The sequence below is a fragment of the Cygnus atratus genome, chromosome 5 (genome assembly GCF_013377495.2).
Source record: "Cygnus atratus isolate AKBS03 ecotype Queensland, Australia chromosome 5, CAtr_DNAZoo_HiC_assembly, whole genome shotgun sequence".
In the NCBI taxonomy this organism is placed as follows: Eukaryota; Metazoa; Chordata; class Aves; order Anseriformes; family Anatidae; genus Cygnus; species Cygnus atratus.
Genome location: NC_066366.1, coordinates 9634955 through 9654714, shown reverse-complemented (window position 1 = coordinate 9654714; position 19760 = coordinate 9634955). Strand labels below are relative to the sequence as shown.

Sequence of the window (19760 nt, the reverse complement as noted above, 5' to 3'; positions counted from 1 at the left end):
GAATTGTGAAACCTAAACAGCACAAATGGATTACTGTTATTCCTTAGTTCTTGACTAAGTTAAGGCATTTTTTAATCAATCTTAGGTGAAAACTATTTGAGAATCGTAAAGGTATCAGGACTTATATTTTCCTAGCCTTTCAAAAACTCTAATAATTACCTACTTTGTTTTTGGTGACTACCTAAAGGTCTATTGCAATACCTGTGTAGGACTGCATCATGCTCTTGCTGAAATGTAACAGGCAAAACAGGGTATCACCTATCAACTTTCTAGACAGATGTTTAAGGCTCACTGAAGACATGGAAATATGTTAAAACTCTTTTATCAACTTGATTAATTCAATTAAACATTTGCATTCACTGAGTAAATTTTTTTTTGGGGGGGGGGATTGATACTGGATATAAACTTGCTAGTCATTCTCTGGATTCTCAGGACTTCATTTTTGTTTTTAACTAAGGCGCATTTACTCATACACTGTCATTAATGAGATTGCAGCTTGATAGCTGATTCTTCTTTCATATAGATTAAGGGTTGGAAACCAGAATTCGACTCAAAGCTTTGTAACCTAGTACTGTATTAAAAAGCCAAAATAAAACCCAAACAAACCCTTCTCGATATCTAATCAGATGTGAACAGTAACACTTATGAAAGAATTGAATTTTGGGTTGGTTTAAGTAAAATGTTTTTTTTGGGGCATTGGTTTAAGTAAATGTTTTTCAGCAGTATTTTTTGTTTTTTCTTTGGAAAATGTAAACTAAATAAAAAGCTTTCTAAAATAATTTTTAGACTACTTTAGACTCCCCCCATCCCCCCCCACCCCCCGCCTACATCTTTTTTTTGTTGGTGTTGAATAATTCAGTGGAAAATTACTAAACGACCTCAATAATGCTAATTGAAATTAAAAGGTAGTGACACTGTAATTAATCGAGTGTTCAACTTTTGTATTAGTACTTTTAAAATATGCCTGGTATTTTTAAGTAGATGTCTAATTCAATATACCTACAGGTTTTAATTTGAAACTACAAATGAGTAAAGAAAAAGAATTCCTGTGTTACGAAACCTTTTAGGTCAGATTCTGAGAAAACAGTGATTTAGCTGAATTCAGTGGAACCATTAAGGTTTTCATGAGCTCAGTATCTTTGTTCTGAGCTTATATTTTCATTGTCTTTTTCAGTTTTCACTGTAGATAGGATCACAGATGGCTACAGAGAAGTACAGATGCTGTTTTCCTACTGTGGTTTCCAGTACTGCACAGGGAGGCAAATGCAATGACTTAATATCCAATTTTTTTCAGGTAGATCGAACAAAAATGTCCCTGTCATACTCGTTTGGTCTGCTTGACTGATTCTTTATGCTGTTCATTACCATACATTTGTATGGACTGTGTAAGTTTTAGATGATGAATGATATGTGCATTAAATGTATGTACAATTAGTACAATAAATATATTTAATGATGTGGTAGTCTGATACGACTGCTTCAGACGGCATTTACTTTGTGTTGAAAAAATGGTGCAATTGTTCTGTTATAATGCAGAGACCTGCAAGAGTTTTTAACTATGCAATTATAATATTAGTGTGACAATCTCACTGTTGATGTAATGCAGCAATTTTCTCTGAATTCCCATTAATTCTATATTTATGACATATTGATACGATCTTGATAATATAATTCTAATGCATGTCATATCTAATAAAATTTGATTTAGAGCTGCACTTTTGCTAGCTTTTCAAGAACTATTCCATAGGGTATAACAGAAAACAGTTGGAAATATTAAGAATTTCTCTTTATTTTTTCAAGGAAATCCAGTTATGTGCTAGAGCCTTACGCCATTTCTGCTTTATTGTGAAAAGCTATGCAGACTTGTTAAGGAGAGGGTATGGAAAGGCGCCTATGTATATCGCTGGTACAAATGAGATCATGCAGCGTGTTCTAGTACAACTCTGAAGATAACATGGAACATTGTCCTCTGCTCACAGTCTCTTACAGTATCCTCTTTTGGCCATAAAAGCACTGTAACTACTTGTTTATTGTGAAACAATAGAGTAAAGCAAGCAAAATATAGAACAAACTGGAAAGCATATTTATGAGCATCATAAATAGCTATAACAGTTGCAGGTTGACACAATAAAAGTACTGTTTATGCATTTTTTCTACACTGACAGTAATTATACTGCACATTATCTAAATCTCCAGTTATACTTTCTGTTGAGATTACTCACGATGGTATGTAGCACGAAGTCATAAATAGTGTAACATGGGATTCCTATTGAGGAGCTTATCAGTCGTAGCTTCTCTGTGATTCCCTCCCCCCTGCCCCAAAAATGACTCAAGTTATTTCACACCATAGGTTCCTAAAAGGTCAACGGTGCTCTAATTATATATTAATTTATCAAAAATGCTCAAGTACTGTGGGCATATGAGTCTCAGTAGCGTGGATATCAACTCTGATATCTGGATTGTTGGGATATTTGTCAAGTCCAACACTGAAATAGCCTATTGACTTAGTTGTAATAATTCTCTTGGCTCACGTTCAATCTCATTAGAACCGTAGAAGGCCAAATGCTTTACAATAATTGGATTTAATTTCTTTCTAAACACTTCTTTATTTATTTATTTATAACTGGAGGTGAGTTAGGATTCAAATACAGTACTGAGAGAGGAGATCTGTCCTATATGTAAGTATGGGTGCCCGCCGGCCTTTAATGTTTTAAATTGAGAGGGGAAACAGCAAGTACGTTTGAAATGACTAAAAATATTTTGAGAAAAAGTATTGGTTTAGCTTTTTTAGTGTTCTTTATTCAGTGCCTTAATTTCTGAAAGAAAATTTTGTGATGCTGTAATGAATTGATGATAAATTACTTGATGCTCCACTGAACTGATGGTAAGTATAATATATTCAGCTTAAGAAGAGAATTCTTAAAAACAAACAAAAAAACTAACACATTTCTTACATTGTGAAAACTGTTCTGTTCTCACACAAGGTCAGACCAAATATGCATTAGAGAAGTCCTCTTGAACTCAGACTTGAAAAATAATAAAATTAAAAAAAAAAATTGAAAAAAAATTAACAAGTTCTTACAGCAAGTTTTAGCATGCTTCCGACATATGTTGAACCTTATACCCAGAGTAAGTCCATCCATTGTGGAAGAAGTAGGAATGATTCCTGAACCTTTCAGGGCTACTCAGATGTGACTGAAACTTATTATTCTTGGCTTATTTTGCTGAAAATACTATTAAGCTATTGTTGCCTAGCCTTTTCAGCTTTTAACCCAATTAGTCTCACAAATGGAAAAAAATCTTTTTTTGAGAATTGATTTTAATTTTCTCTGGGAGGATTACCAGTATCTTTTGTTTTACAGAAATCAGACTTAAGCAACTTAACATTATGTATTAAGCAAGGCATTATTTCAGATTTAAACAATAAATAATTCTTTAACTGCTTGTGTGTGAATTGTCGTATTGCCTTTGTATGCACATATTCTTTCTACCTTCGGCGTATAATACATGTTGACTTCAACTGCATTCAATTTTGGTATGAGATGGCAGATTTGCCCCAAGGTATCTAGTAGATATAAGCAAACCCCATCTCTGAGATGCTGAAAAAAAAAAGTAAGTTCTGAAGCAAACAGCTGCTGCCTTGAAACACTGTTTCTGAAAATGTCTTAACTCGTTTTTTTCTGACATTGGTGAACCTGGTAGATTTTGTGATTTAGATTTCAACTAGTCTAGTAATAAAATGAGAAGGCTTGGTGAAACCTTGGACTTGGTGTGCTTGATAATATGTTGTCTGAATAACACAAGTGACAGCATCTCCACGTTATAGGGATAACCTGTTTTAGGTATGTGAGGGGCTGTTATATTTACAACAGCTTCTGCTTCGCAGACTTCCAAACACACACACATAAAAAAAAACTTTTAGTTTTTCTTAATAGTAAATAGTGCACTACAGGTTATTTGTATATGTTGAGGGCTCATCTAGTTCTTAAACTTGTACAACTGCATCAAGAAGTAACGAAGACTGGATTTTCCTATTACTGTTTTCTTTCAATTCCTCCGTTCTTTCTAGCACATGTAAACTGTAAACTTATAGTGAAGTGATTCAGCACTGCTGACTCAGTGGTCAAGAAAGAGAAGTCGAGAAATTCCTTACTAAGTTGGCTTTGCTCTTGTTTCCTACCTTCTGATATCCTAGAACTTTTCGCTATAAGTAGTGGTTGGATCAAGTCTTGCTGTCACTACCAGAATTACTGCAGTTGTAATATTACATAAAATGTAGGCTTTCCATGTGTAATAAAGCTAGGCAGCCAAGGTATGTTAAGTATGTAATATACAATCAGTGCTGTTTTGGACAGTGGATAAAGAAGTTTAACAGAATGAAATCAAAAACTTTTTTCAATAATCACACACCTGTGAAATTGCTCATTTCTGTGCACTTCAACAGCAGACCCCAGTGGGCTGCATGGATTTGCTAAAGGTGCATGGGATAACTTGAGTTGAAAATCTAGCCTGCTCAAAGCAAGGGTAATTATGAAGTTAAATGTATTTATTTTATTATTTTAATGAACTTCTGAATCGACTGGTTCTTAGCTACCAGCGAGGAGCTACCTTGAAAATATTTTAGAAGTTTAAATGACCTTCAAAATGACTTTGGTAGCAGCCATTTCTGAACTCTGAAATTTAAGCTATTATTCCTACACTGATAGTCAGGGCATTTTTCTTTTTTGGTACTAAAGTTAGGCACACTTCTTGGGCAGTTGCATCTTTCTTTTAGCTGAATACAGATGAAGTTTCAATGAATTCTGAGTTCATATTTCTAACTTGCTATTTTTTTATAGGATGGTATTTAAGCTTCTTACTGGAAAATTAATTTTAATACTTAAAAAAAAAATGTGATGACATATGAGGCGTCCTCTAAAGATGCTCGTGCAAGTCCGATGAGTTAGCTTTGATTCTGAATACTTACTATTCCATGTGTATGCTTGTAAGAGTAATAATAAATATCCTGTCTCACCTGAAACACATACTTTTACATGCAATTGAAGGTGGTCTTAAAGAAGAAACTGGTAGAAACTCGTCCATGTTTTACCCACTTTTGTCACTCATGTGCCTTCCTTTCCCATGCAGACAAGTCATGAGGCACCATTCAGAACAAGGGGATTCCTACAGTATTTATGAAAGCATGTGCTGAAATTTTAGCTGTGAATCAGTCACTCCAAACCTATTATCTCACAAAGTCATTTTTGCTAATACGTCAGGTCTCAGTCACAAGAGCATTAATACAATTAATGTATGCAGTTGATGTATGTGTTTATGCTGCTTGTGTTTGTGCAAGTGGATATGAAATACTGGGCCCAAGTACTTTCCAATATTTCACCTAAGACTTATGTTTTGCCTTTCTGTTTTGGTAAGAACATTTTGCTCTTCAGCATCTTAACACATGTACTGAGAGTTCAGTTAAATCAAGGAGTATTTCCAAAGGCAGAAACTCAGTCTACTAGGTAAGGGAAGAATGAGAAGGTGGAGTCGGAAAAACAGGAGAAAAAGTTGTAAAAATAAGATTGTCTTATTACTATTTATTATTATTCAAGTATTTTAGACTGGTTTGCATTTACTGGCTCCTACTCTTCCATCTTTACAGGAGGAGCAGTTCTTACAAGCAAGATTCTGGATCGCTAATCTACACAGGTCAGTGTTCCTGAGATATTTTTCAAAACATACAAAATGTACCTGATTTAGGAACTACTAACATAAGGGGCAGAGAGAGACAAACTCCCATTGGTGGTGTTAACCAACCTCCTAATAAGGCTGTGCGTGTGGCAGTGTAACAGAAAGAGGAGACAGTTGCTTTCTCAGTTGTCAGCAAAGAAGCGAAACTGGCTCATGTAGGTCTTGTCCCTTCTGCTCCTGCTTAACAAGCATTACCGTCTCAGAATTACACTGGTGGCTATTTTGCATCCCTGAGGTCTGCGATATGTCCATTACCTAGCTCATAACAACTATCCTTAAGTATTGTTGCCTGCTTTTTTATTTCCTGTTATTTAAATTTCCTGTTATTTAACTTGCCATTTATCAGACTTCAAAGATTGTTATTACTTGGGAACTCAGTGTCTAGTATTTATCCAACATATTGCAGTTCTATGTCTTACTATAAAAGTATATCAAGTTACTGTTCTACTTATCTATAATGATGCTACAGTTCAATGAAAATAGATGTATGTGTGCATTCATGTATCTATGTTTGTATACAAACATAAAATAAAATCTGGCATTCTCTGCACTGCAGTAGTGATATAGCATCTAAATCATAATACAATCTGCTTAATAGAGTACTGGCCATGATATTGGGATGATTGAGCTCTGCCTGAAGCTTTGCTTCAGTCATAGTCTTTCACTAATAATAATGATCCTAAAAGCATACTGAAATTAAATGTATTATATTTTCCGAAGTGTCGTGCCTTTATTCTTCTGAAAATATTCGGTGTAAAGTCTTGTGAAGACTTCCACATTGACAATTTTGTTGTTGTACAACAAGATATGTTAATGGGCTGCTTCATTAAGTGCATTTATAGAAATTTTGTATCAGCACATATGCATTCAAGATAACTGAATATCACATACGCCATTACTTCATGATTCTTTCTTTTTTCTTACTGCTATTTCCAAAGAATGAAAGTAAAATTGGAACCCCTGCTAAAATAGTTACTTTATTTAAAAGAAAAAAAAAAGGCATAAGTGAATGTTTTTCTGCTCTGGCAAACGTAAGCGTGTACTATATTATTCAAAGGAAGAGAGAAGATTTCTCTCCCTAAAACAGGTTACAGTCTTCCCATATTATCAGTGTATTTAGCCAAACTTGCAAGAATCTGTGTGATGACTACCTGGCACTTCTAAGGAAATGTATAATTTTTCAGTTTCATAATAATTGTCCCATTGTTTTATTCTTATATATATTTAATGTATAGGTATTTGTACAAGAACATATATAATCACCTTAATTCTTCTTGCTATGCTAGGAGAGTGATTATATATTCAATAAGACTGTCAATAAATTTAACCAAAAAGGGGAAAAATTTAATTGTGAGAGAAAATAAAATATGTTTAAGTTGTGTGTGTAATGTTTTTATATGGAAAGTTTCTATCAAAGCTCTTTGAAGTTTGTTATGTGTCAATGTGATCTTCCACCTTTAAGTATGCATAGCACCAAACAAATAGACTTTGTAAAGCCAAGAAATTCTACAGTTCTCATTTTTTGTATAAATGATTATTTTCTTAAGGTGTACCTCATGCTGTTAAGATAGATCTCCTCTAGAAAAAATAACAACAACAAAATCTCTGAAGCTCAGGATCTGGGTTAGTTAGTTGTACTGGAGGGCTAAAAGGTTGTCTTTTTATGCTCCTTCAGGTGAACAGCTTGAGCACAATCAAGTCTGACAACAGTAGCATTTAACATTAAGTGCCTTGTCCTTAATTGTAGAAGAAGTTTGCCTCTAAAACTCCAGCTTTTCTTATATCCTACCTCCATTCACCACTGAGCATTTCCCTTAAGAGTAATACAACTTCATCTGTGCATATTAGGGTTGCAGTTGCTGTAATCCTGGGTTAGCTGCTGCTGCTGCGATTTAATAGTCTGGTTGTGTACAGGCTGTGCCTAAGCGGACTGAGATTCCCCATTCCCATATCATGACCTCAGATGGGAAAATTCGCTGGAAATACCTTCACACTGAGTCTGAGGTGTTCATAGGCTGAAACTGAGCTGCAGCATTATTTTCTTAAAGTATCTTCATAGGATATTCACATGTGAGTAGGACTAAAGTAGCAGTGCTGGAAAGCATGAAAAGTTCCTAATTGTTCAGTCAGTTCTGATGAAGGTGGAGAAATTATGCCAAGAACAGTAAAGTGACATCTGGATGCTGCCAGACTACTTGAGCTGGTGTCACCCAACTTCATGTTGAGTTCCTCTCCCTTGTAAGGACGGTGAGAACCTTGAACAGAAACTGAGACTTTGCAAAAGGCCTTTCTATTGATCTGTCTCCCCCTCACCCCCCAAAAAGAGGCAAAATTTGAGATTAATTCCTTAAGTTGCAAAATTCCATGATGTGTGTTAAACATGCTTAACTTTAGTCATAAATGATTCTCTTGTGATTCTCTTGATGTACCACTGCCTTCTCCTGCCTCTTCTTCCATCCTGTATGTGTGCATATAAAGGAACGATAGAAGAACTTTTAGCTGCTCATTCTTAGGTGCCTGAGAGGTGCCTAGTAGCCTGGGAAGGTTGGCTTTTTCTGGAAAAGAAAATGACAAGCTGACTGCACTTTTTATGACCTTTTTACTGTTCTGCCATAAGTATCCATGGTAACATGACTGTTTCTTTCATGCTGGTATTGTAGCATCAAAATAACAATAAATGCTGATTTAAATTAATGTGATTGAATAGAACTTGCTACTAGGTGTGCTGGAAGAAATACTATACTTGGGACACAAACAGAAGTTGTCAGACATCATTTTATTCTTTTTTTTTTTTTTTTTGGCTACGTACGCTGCCTTTTTCTTTTCTTTCTCTCTCTCATTTGATCAGGAAATGTGTGTAATTTAATTTATTAATTCAGTCTGTATGCCATGTAAGTGCCTTATTAAGGGTCAAACTTTGCTTTGATACAATCCCAAATTACTCCTCAAACAGTTGAATGCAATGACGCTCCAGCTTACGCTATGGAAACTTTTATGCAAGTGATGTATAATGTAGTTTCTGGATGCCTTTCATATGACCCCCAAAACACATAGACAGCCAGAACTCTCTCTTATGATGATCAGATCTTGTTCACTTGTAGACCAGTGTGTTTTTCTGTAGCATGTAGAAAGTTGATTTTTGTTTAAATGATGTGTTCTTGTATGATTTGCCATCCAGCAAACTTCACTTGTGTCAGGGAAGGGAATACTTAAATTCTGAAAGCATCTTTATCAAACAACGTAATTTATTTATTTGTTTAATCAAGATTAAGTAAAAAAGGACAAAGTGGGAAAAAAAGTCTTAAATGTTCTCAAGGTCTTATGAATTGTTTCTGGTGGCTGAAGGGTTTTAGAGATGACATCAGTGTTTCCAAAATATAATTTTGTAAGCTGTTTGTGTTCTCTGAACTTGATGTGGTAGTGGGGTGAATGAATATATAATGGAAATTTATATTGAAATGAATGGAAATTTATTGTGAACTGTAACTGCACAGAAGTGATACCTTTCCAGATCTAGTCTGGCAGGCTGATTTGTAACTTGACACCTACTTCAAACAATTCCTGCCTCTGTCTCATGAATCTTGTACAGATTCACTTCAAACAAATGGAGACTCTGATTATAAAATATTGGTGTTTCTTTAATTGCATTTTCTTTCTTCTTCCAGGAAGAATTCCTAAGATCTGTTCTGCTACTACAACCTTAAAACAAAGTGCTAGCCACTGCGTTCTCATCCCTCCCTGGCTGCCACTTAAACGGCGAGTACTAACAAATCCTTCAGGACGAGACTAGAGCAGCCAGCGTGTTGAATAATCACAGGCGATCAGGCTGTGGGCTTGCAGCAGCAGCTTGCTGCCTCGTGACATCACTCCTGGAGCTCAAATCCCACTCCGAGCTCCCTCTGTTAGTCGGTCCGTTGGTCTGTCTGCTTACACAGAGCCACGGACCTCACACGCCGGGCAGGCAGCTCCCTCAGGCAAGGCTCAGGAGCTGCTGGGAGAAGAGAGGGGGTAAGAGACAGTGTGAAGAGCGATTAGTGGAGAACGGAACAAAACAGCGGAGCTACAGGATGAAATTCATCTGTGCTTATTACTTGCTGCCTCTTTTTCCTGCACTAGTCTTCAGCACTAGGTGAGTACAGAGAGCTATTTTGTGTATAGTTCTCCTGTTTTGTTTGCTGTTTATTCTTTTAGATCAGTATTCCCAAGAGAAATAATACATATTTCAGCTTGTACTGGGGTAGTAAGTTTAAAGTGCAGTTATCATTTTTGATTCTTATCTTTCCCCTTACTGATCCTCTGAGGGATACTGAATCTTTTATTTGGCCTTTCTAGGCTTTTTATGATGTAAAAGAGCTGCTCCAATATAAGTTGACCCAGAGCTCATGAGGTGAAGGAAGACAGTTAACAAATATAAGCATTGTATGTGTCTATCTATCTATATACTCACACACACACATATATATACAGCAAAAACAGCAAATACTCTGCTTCACAGGCAATAAGGAAGCCAAAGACCTGAAATTGAGAACATGTTAACGTTTCCCCTATTGAGTGTGGAAAAACAAGTACTTCAACAATCTCATCTCAGTTGAGGCTTTTGCATCTGAACAGAGACCTAGGGCTTAGCTTCTTTACTGTCAAATACAGGTGAGATGTTGCAGTATTATATCAATGCTAGGAAATGTGTTAAAAAGTTACTGCAGTCTAGAAGTGTTCCTTTCTGTGCAAGTATAATATATCACTGAGAAAATACAAAGAAAATCTATTGCAGCCTAAAAATAAAAGCTGTTCTGACCATGCAGTGTTCTGATAAGATAATGCGTATTGCACAGTTGCTCAGAGATGGTATGTTCTCTATGCTGTGGATATAACCTGTTCGGCAAAGGGAAGATAACATCAAAACACTCTATTTCATTGTTTCATTCATAGATGAAGAGTTAATGCCAGGTGTGGAGTAGATATGTCCTAATGACACTGTTCTCAGTTCAGGCTGCTTAGATTCTAGTTGCTTCTCAGAAAATAAGCCTTAATTTTAAGGATGGTATTTCTCTGCTGTGCTAATAATAAGCACCCTATCAACTTATAAGTCTGTAAAGCATATTATCAGAAGATAAAGGCATTTTTCAGGGAATTGTGTGTTCCTTTATTCTTGGTCTTTTCTTGTACAATGTAGAATGCTTATTTAAAGTGTCCTCTACCCCCCCCCCCCCCCCCAGCATTTCATGTTTCAGATCTTAATTGTTTATAGGGTTAGAAAAAAAAAAAAAGTGCCTGCTAAGTACTCAAAGTAAGGTGTACCAGGAGCACATCTCTGTACATACTTGAACCCAGGAAAGTGATAACTATAAAATCTGAGTGGGAAAAGACCTGAATGCAGGGAGAAGTGGGGATATCAAAATGCTTCAGTTATTTTATTATTTCACTCCCTTGGGGGGGGGGAGGGGTATAATTTTTCTGTAACACTTGTGATTTAAGGACTGCAGTTCCAGTCAGTATGAACAACTCCAATGCTCTTTGAAATATAAAACTCAGAGGAGAATTGTAACATACAGTGATTCAATAACTTTCCTTTCTGATTTAATAAGCAGTCTAAGGAAACATTCACTAGCAGCCAAGTGTGAAACTTCTTGTGAATTCATATTAATAGTTCTACTCACTTGAAAGAAGTATTTGAATTATGCCACAGTTTAAAAAAAGGGGGTGGGTGGGGTACCAAGCCACTTTTTGCAAATGCGAGTTTGCATCTTGCAGGGTTTTGTACAGATTAAAATATAGTGAAGAGATGTGAAAAATGAATATAATTTTTTATACTTTATAGGTTTTGTGAAATGCCAAATAAATGACTTCAGTGTTCAGGGGACTGACTGGGACAAGACATCTAGTGTAAAACCCCAAAACAAGTGCCTTTCATCTCTATGAGAAAATATTTTTCTGTATAAAAACATGTTTTGTAGCTCAATTTTTCAATTTTAGTCATGTTCCCCCACTCCAAAAGAAAAAAAAAGTTGGGCAGAATATGAAGAAGTTGAAGTTGTCATGTGAGTGCTAATTATGAACAGTATGAGCTGGATTGTATATATTCTTAAGAGTATAACTTTGTGACACGTGATGATTTGTGTTCTTATCAAAGTGAGGGATGAAAATGATCAGTGTGAGAAACTCCATTTAAAATTGCCCTTGAGTATAGTATGTGCTGTAATGTGAAGTTTTGCTTTTGATACTAGATTGATCACCATGTTCAAAAGGATGTTGGCACTCTACCGTAGTACTGGTGATTTACAGAATTCTGGAGGTAGTGGACTGTCCTGGTCAGCAGCTGCCATCAGTTGCCTGATTTTTAACTGCCTTAGTAGAACGTAGAGTAATTTTTCAACAGCACATGTTAGAAGCTTAAAAATGATACGGTGCTATCAATATGCCATCTACTGGAAAGAGATTATGTTTTAATCTGCACTAGCAGAAGACAGTTCTGTCTCTGGCAGTTAGCATTTCTTGGGAACATACGGTTAATGCATTGGTTGGACCCAAACATAGCAGGTTTTCAGGAGCAATTGTGTTAGAAAAAAAGCAGGGTCTAATATTCTGCTGTGTAAAATGCTTAGCTAAGGAAAAGCATCAGCTTCATGGGGCAGAAAGTTTTCCATTTTGAGTTTTTGTTACATAAGTTTCTAGAGAAGCAGAGTATCGCTATTTAAAGCCTTGGTGTTGAAATCACTGAGCGCAGTACTTGATGCAGAAGTGGACAGCAGCTTTTTCTTTGTCATGCAGTGAAGCTATTGTCTTTGCATCATGTCATGATTATATAGTTTCAGAAGACCACAGCACGTCTTCAAGACTAATTGTAAACAAATATGAATTGATGAGTTGAATGATGTTAACACGCATGTTGACTTTTCTTAATTTACTTTTCTTAATTTACAGTATTGTTAAAAAGAGGAATACACAGCTATGCTCTAAAGATTGTGTCATTTCTGATTTTCAGAGCTGTATGTAACTAACAGCTTGGCATAGTCTAAAACCACATGCATGAACTAAATGTTAAATTACTGGAAGTTTGTATTCTTGAAATAGATGCTTTTCTATATTAATGATTACTTTTTAATCATATTTCAAGTTTCTTCGTAGTGCCAAAGAACTAACGAGATTAAGGTATATTTTTCCAGTTAACACTGTGTTTAGATGGAAGGAGTAAAAGTCACTGCTTTGAGGCCCACAAAATGTTAAAGGGACTAAATTTCTAAAGGTGAAATTAACTTGGTACAAACTATCCTGAAGCTTGTGTTTCCTTATCCACTTTTCTATTTCCTTGGACCATTTGGTTTGGGCAGATGTAGTGTGATGGTGGTGCATGTGTTACTTTTTTATACTATGCTGAAGACTACTTCTGCAGAAATAAGTCCGACTGCACCAAGTGCTCAGTAAATGTACACGGCATAAAAGAGGTTAAGGGTCTGATTTTTGCCTGTCTGCTTTTGTGGATGCAGATGCCTAAACCTTCGGGCTGGGTAAAAAACTATTTGTAGGAGGGAGTATCTGCATGAAGTTACTCGTTTGGGTCAGTAACTGGGATCTGCGGTAAAGATTATTTTGTCTAATGAGACTTGTCTTTTTTTAGCTAGAAGGGCCCTTTTCTGCATATTAGTTAAACTCCACCATTGGAAGGCCAGATATTTAAATTCTTGTTTGCCAACATTTTTTTTTTTGGTCCAAATGACAAATATGTGACTCTTTAGAAGAGGCTTGATGTGAAATAACATTCCTTTTTATCTAGGACAGTAATGAAGGCACAGACTCTTCTGTCCACACATGAAATTTGACAGATACAAGTACTGAAAAAATCTGAGGTAGAATTTTATAGTTGAGAACAGGCCCGTAAACCCAACAAGAGGCATTTTAATAGCAATTTTAATACTAATACAGCAGCACAAAAAATGGATGTACAAATAGCATGGCTACAAAAGTCAGATCCTGTATTATTTTAATGGCAGTGAAATGGCTGGTGCTATTTTTTTCCTAATGGCTCAGTTCAATGACAGTCTGAAGAAACTGATGTTATAAAGCAATCTATAATTCAGTGGCTTCAGAAGAAATGCCACCTTTTGTTTTACTTTGGGATAACAGCAGTGTATTCATTTCTGCTTGGTAGATGATGCTTAATGAAGGTATGGGTTTTGATCTGATGTACACCTGTTGTTGGAAGTCATGGAAATATCTTGAGTTCTCTTACCGTATGAAATATGAGAACCTGGCTCAAATACTAGCTTTTTCCCCTTAATGAGTTTTTGAGGTCAGCTATTTCCTTTACAGTGTTTGTTGGTTTTGGGAACTTGTATTAAAGAACATGAAAACACAAATATCTTTAGCTTCAGTCAGATAAAGTTTTATGAAGAACTCAATCTGAGATTTGAAGATGAGTAAAGGGGAATGCCTTTGGCATTTTATTAGGGTGTGTCTGTATTTAAAATCCTTAAATCCGTATTTTTTAGTTCTTCACCTTTCCCGACTTAAACACCCTTTGGACTATAGCCAGATGTTCAAAGTGACCTTTTCATTTAGACTTATATGAGAGTAGGGAGAACCCTACACCTTGCTAGATTACGAGGTGGAAGACTGAGACTTACTGCATGCTGATATCCTTGACTATAGCCGCTCCACTGCTATATGCCCAAGCAAATGAATAAAAGCAACTCTCCTCAGTGATCCCAGGCTGAGGTCCAGCAGTGTCTGTCCTTTTCCTCGTGACTCAAAGTGAACTGTGCATAATGGTAATGTGTTGTAGACTGCTTTAGCAGAAAAGAATGTGGGTTTTTGCTGTAAGTTTCATGGATAATGAAGACTGTTTTAATATTGTGCTTTTTGTATTCTTCCCAAAATGCAGAGGTGTTGACTCTACAATGTGTCTCCTGCTCAGAATTCCTTTCACTCTTACTTCAGCCATCTGAATTTTCTAGACTGCAAAAGTGTTTTGCTTTTTATCAACCTTGGATGATTATGCATGTTGGGTTAACTGTTTGAAAGTACTTCAGTTGCAGAAGTGGCATTCAGTATATGACTCTCAACCTTTCTATACATGGAGAAAGCATGTGGACTGTGTTTAAATGTAATGGGACACATTTACCTGTGGTATAACACCATTATTTCAAGGAATGCACTTAGCTCGTTATCTGTCTATTGATGTATAAATGAGGACCTAATATGGCAAACTGCTTGGTTTCACTACTTGGTGAAACAAAACCTTTTCCTTCTTCTAGGAGAGGTTTTGAACTTCGGTGGTATTAAAAACAAAACAAAAAGAAAAAAAAAAGGAAAAAGAAAAACTTGAAATCAGTAATTAAAAGCTAAACCAGGCTGCGGTATAATGCAGGCATTTTCAAGGTAGTTTTTAAACGACGTAGTTTGGTTACATCTATCTTTAATAAAAAAGCAAGCCAGAAACTGCTGTAGGTAGACTTTATGGCATCAGAATGAAATTGCTTAAGGCTAGTTTGGGAATACCTGTACTTTCACTACAGTTTACTATGTAGATGCATGTAAGCTTAATGCTTGACTTATGTAGTATACACCAGAGTAACCACACATTTATTCTACCTGTTAGTCTCCTATTTGGGGTGGGGGAGTAGTAGATTCTTGTCAAAAGGTTTAAATTTTGTGGGATTTTCTGCTATGATCGTGAGGCTAGTTTCTGGTTAAGAACGATGACCTTGGAATTGGTATGCTTTAAATGTTTTATTCCAGACAATAAGATTACATAGCGAAATGCTCCACAAATTTAAGCCTGCCAACCTAAATTAAAAATCCAGAAATCAAGTCTTTCTCGGTTTGGCCAGAAATACTACAAAATAAATTTTGTGAAAGTTTGTTTCTGTTAGATGAATCTGAAAGGGAAAAGAGGGAAAACAAGTAAGGGGAGTAGAAGAAAAGACGCTGCTTTAGAGAGAGAGAGGGAAAAAAAAAAGGTAGCTTTTGGGAAAGACTTACTGTAGATTTGATCTAATCTATAGTTAAAATTTTCTTGAAGTTCCATGTAATATCAGGTAAATCTCGAGGATCTCTAGAATTCAGTCATAAAAATGTAATAGAATGTTTGGACTTCTGCTTGTTATGCGATGTATAAATATATTTCAGCTCAGGTGGCTTGCAGTGGAACTACTTTTGACATTTTAAATGTATTCTTTGTGTTCAGAGAAATTATAATGCTGACACTTTCCTATTTGTTTCTCATTTATTAATTCAGACAGGGATGAATATAAGGATACCAAACTAAATTTGAAATCCCTCTTTTGGTAAGAATGTGGGTTTGATATTGCTTCTATATTTAACAGAAACCTGTTCCCAGACAGTAATACTTGTGATGTACCAATCTGTAGACAAATAAATCTCATTTATGCAACTTGTCAGAAAACATTTTCTCCTCATTGTCGAGTTTTGCACAATGGGTGTACAAGCTGTCTTGCAAGGGTCAGATCTGTAAATGTTCTCTGTATAGAAGACAAATAATGTATCTGTCAGAAAGAATGAAGACACTTCATACTATCCTTCAATCTTAATATTGTTCAAAGGTTTAAGAGGCATATTGTTATATATTGTTATATTTTGCAATTTCAAACATTTCAGAGTGGCAAGTACTTTTTAGAAATTTTAAAGTTTGGCATTGCATTAAATAGCAGTTTGTGATACTCTTTTTTTTTTTTTTTTTACCTTTGCTTCTTGTGCTGTTACTTAACCACCTTCTCCCTTTACATCAATTCCCTCCCACGTTTAATAATCTTTATTTTTAATGTGTACTATCTTAGAGGGAACACTAAAAAAAAACATTGCTGATTGCTCTGCTATGTTTGCTGAAAAAAACTATTTCAGTGAATCACGAGAGAAATCAATGGATACGGGTTTTGAGCTGAAGAAATAAGTCTGTGGAATTTCTCAGTGTTTTATTTGCTAATATTGATTGATTGCTTCTATGGAAAGTAGTACAGTGTAATGTCAAAATTCTGATGTGTTTTGTCTCCACATGCTATCATAAGAAGATAAGGCTACTATGCTGCTGGCTGGTCTATTTTACCAAAATTAGTAATTTTCCTAGGCATTTTACATACTTTTATTGCTGTTTATTATGAATGCACATGTTTTGCCAATTTATGTTCTCAACTTCCTTGTGGGGTATAGATAGGCTTGTTCCTCATTTGCAGAGTAGGACAGCGGAAGGTGGTTAGAAGACAGATTTACTCAGTTTTAGAGAAGTTGCAGCATTTAGGAAACTTCAGAACAGACACCTTTCACGTTTACTTGAACATAGAGCTGCAGCAGAACCTTACTCTGTGCAAACTTCTCCCTGGCTACCACACTTCTAGCAAACATTGTGCTGTCTCTGGCTTAGCTAATCTCTTCTCACCTACAGAGCATCAAAATACCTTTTAATTAAGGAGAGGGGTTTATCATACATTACAGTCTTTGTAATATTATAGTATAACCCTTTAACATTTTTGCAGCAGCCATTAGGGATCTTTGAAAAACTTGGTTCAATAGTGTAAGAGGCCAGGAGAGAGACAAGTTGCCTAGTATTATATGGGGTAAACAATGTCCTTGTTTGCTGGTACCACACGTCTGGATTCACAATACCTGACAGTTCTTTTCAAGGGCTTCTGTGACTTTGTTGATGTGAGTGACAACAGAAGGAAGTAATGAGACGATCTCAGAATTGGTGAACAGGAGGATCTAGAGTGATGGTAACCACAGTAATATACTGTGACCATGTTACTAAACACCTTATGCTAAGACTTTTTTCCAATCCTCATCACATTTGAATGATTTTGCATTCATGCTTGTTTCAGACTAGCCTGTGGCAGCAAGCTAGGGGAAAAAAAAAAAAGTGAGATTTTACTGAAATGTAGATGAGGAAAAAAAAGAAAGTGTGAAAATCAAATTGGCATGACGCTGGCAAGCAGATGTGCTCTGGGTGACATTAGATTGGTTGTTGAGGAAGATTCTTCCTACTGATGCAGCATAATATGTGCTCAGTGTGCAAAGAGAATGTCTCTCTTGAAAATGGAGAAATGAAATAAATTCTACTAGTACCTCACTTAGAGCTTTTTTTCTATAAAGAAATATTTTTCAGGATGGGGTGAACCTCAGCCAGGGTACAAATCAAACACTGAATAGCTAAACCTTTGAGCTGTTTTGCTGAAACTGGTCGGTTCATGATTAATTCTCATTTTCTGTGCCAAAATACCCAAGATATCCATTGTATTGTTAGTACTTATTAGTGACTGGCTGAGTCCGTCAGTCACGCTGTAGGTCTACCCCTCTATTCTGCAGAGTCCACGAGTTCCTGGCATGCTCTCCATGGAAGATATGCACCGTGGCTTTTTTTGTTGGTTTTGTTTTCTTGTTTCCACGTATATGAAGGCAGCCAAGTTTTGCCAAGGGACCAGACATTTTAGAAAGACTTAATACCTATAATCTGCAGTGGATTTTCTTTAAATGTGTGAAATGAGTCTAATCTTGATGCCTTTTGAACTTCAAAAGGGGGACAGCATATTGGCTGCACTAACCTTTTGAAAATCTGAACATAAATGAGAGAGCTATGTACTTTGAAAATTAGACTGTTATTTCGCTGTTGAGGTGTGTAGGGGATACCAAATGGTCATGAGGTTTAGAAATCCATTCTAACCCCTTGCAGAAAGCCTAGCCTTGCAGCTTTCTTTGTTTCACTGGGAGTTGAGGAATAAGGTTATTTGGCTTAATGGAGAGGTTAAGGCTCGGGAAATGATGCCGTAACCATGGTGCCTAGATGACAATAGAGGAAGGGGGCTCTCAGAACCCATGGTATCCTTGCTGCTTTCCTTGGGTTTTCTTCATTTAGTGTCTCTAACTTTGCAGTCAATACAGCCTGTACTGTTTAATTTAGTGAAAAAAACAGCCTGAGATACTGCTTTCTGTGAAATCTCTGCGTTCATACTTGAATGATGTATGAAAAAATACACTCAAGTGCATAGAGAGTGAAAAGAGACTTCTCTGCAGTTGCTTTTTCATTTACTTGCAAAACAACTGTCTGCTGTTCAGTACGCACAGATGTGTTCTGTTTGGCTAAGAAAAGCTTATGAAAGCAGACATTTAATATCTTTCTTTAACTCGTGCCTTTCTCTTTGTCCCTGTTTCAGTCACCCTAGTTCCTTCTCTAATTTCTACCCAGCTGGAGCCCTTTTTGCTCGAGGGAAGAGTGCTATCGGTTCCTGGAAGGGGAAAGAAATGTCTGTTTTTCTGAGTCCATTTGAAGAACTGATTAATATTTCTTGAAAACAGACTTTACTATTCAGTTTTTACAGCAATTTAATTCTATCTGTTTAAAGTGGTAATATATGGTATTGCACTTTTCATATGTGCCGAAGACTGACAACATTTAAATAGCTTTTGAAATAGCTAGGAAGAAATACAAGATGATGTGTACGCTAGAAAGAAGTGCTTAAGGAACACGGGATTCTTTTGTCAGAGATGAATCCCATAGGACTGGTTTATAAAATATAATCTGAAAGACTTAGATTGTCTGTGTCAAATAGATGATGTACAAAAGCTGATACTGCAGTTGGGATTAAATATAATTTCAATACGTTCACCCTTTACTGTAAGGGCATCGTATGTTTCTTTTGCTGCTTAAACTTGATTATATCACATGTTAAAGCGGTGCCTTTATATGTTATAGAAAGTCTTTTCCAGTAATATTTAGTTAATACAGAAACATGATTTTTTTTTTTTTTTGGCTGGATTAAACCTGTGGAACAGTGTTGTGTTGATGAGAGTGTTTCCTACCTGAGGAAGGTGAAGAAATCTTGAAGCAGGATGAAATAATTTCCATCTGCCTTAAATGTCTCCAAGTTGTAGGGAATTAAAGGATCCTTAAAGTAGTTTGAGCTATTCCTGTAGAAGAATATTCAAACCAGTACCGAGATCTTTGTTATTTTGAATACTTGTGTCCTGGTTTCAGTTAGGACAGAGTTAATTTTCCTCCTAGTAGCTGGCAGGGTGCTATGTTTTGG

At 36.1% G+C, this 19760-nt stretch overlaps 1 protein-coding gene across 1 annotated transcript in view; it reads left to right on the top strand.

The window, feature by feature from the left end:
- Positions 1-9797: 9797 nt before the first annotated feature.
- Positions 9798-19760, top strand: part of LUZP2 (leucine zipper protein 2) — a 191372-nt gene continuing 181409 nt past the window's right edge. The window contains exon 1 of the mRNA XM_035550448.2: positions 9798-9859. Within this exon, the coding sequence (XP_035406341.1) occupies positions 9798-9859 (62 nt within the window). The remainder of the gene's footprint in view (positions 9860-19760) is intronic.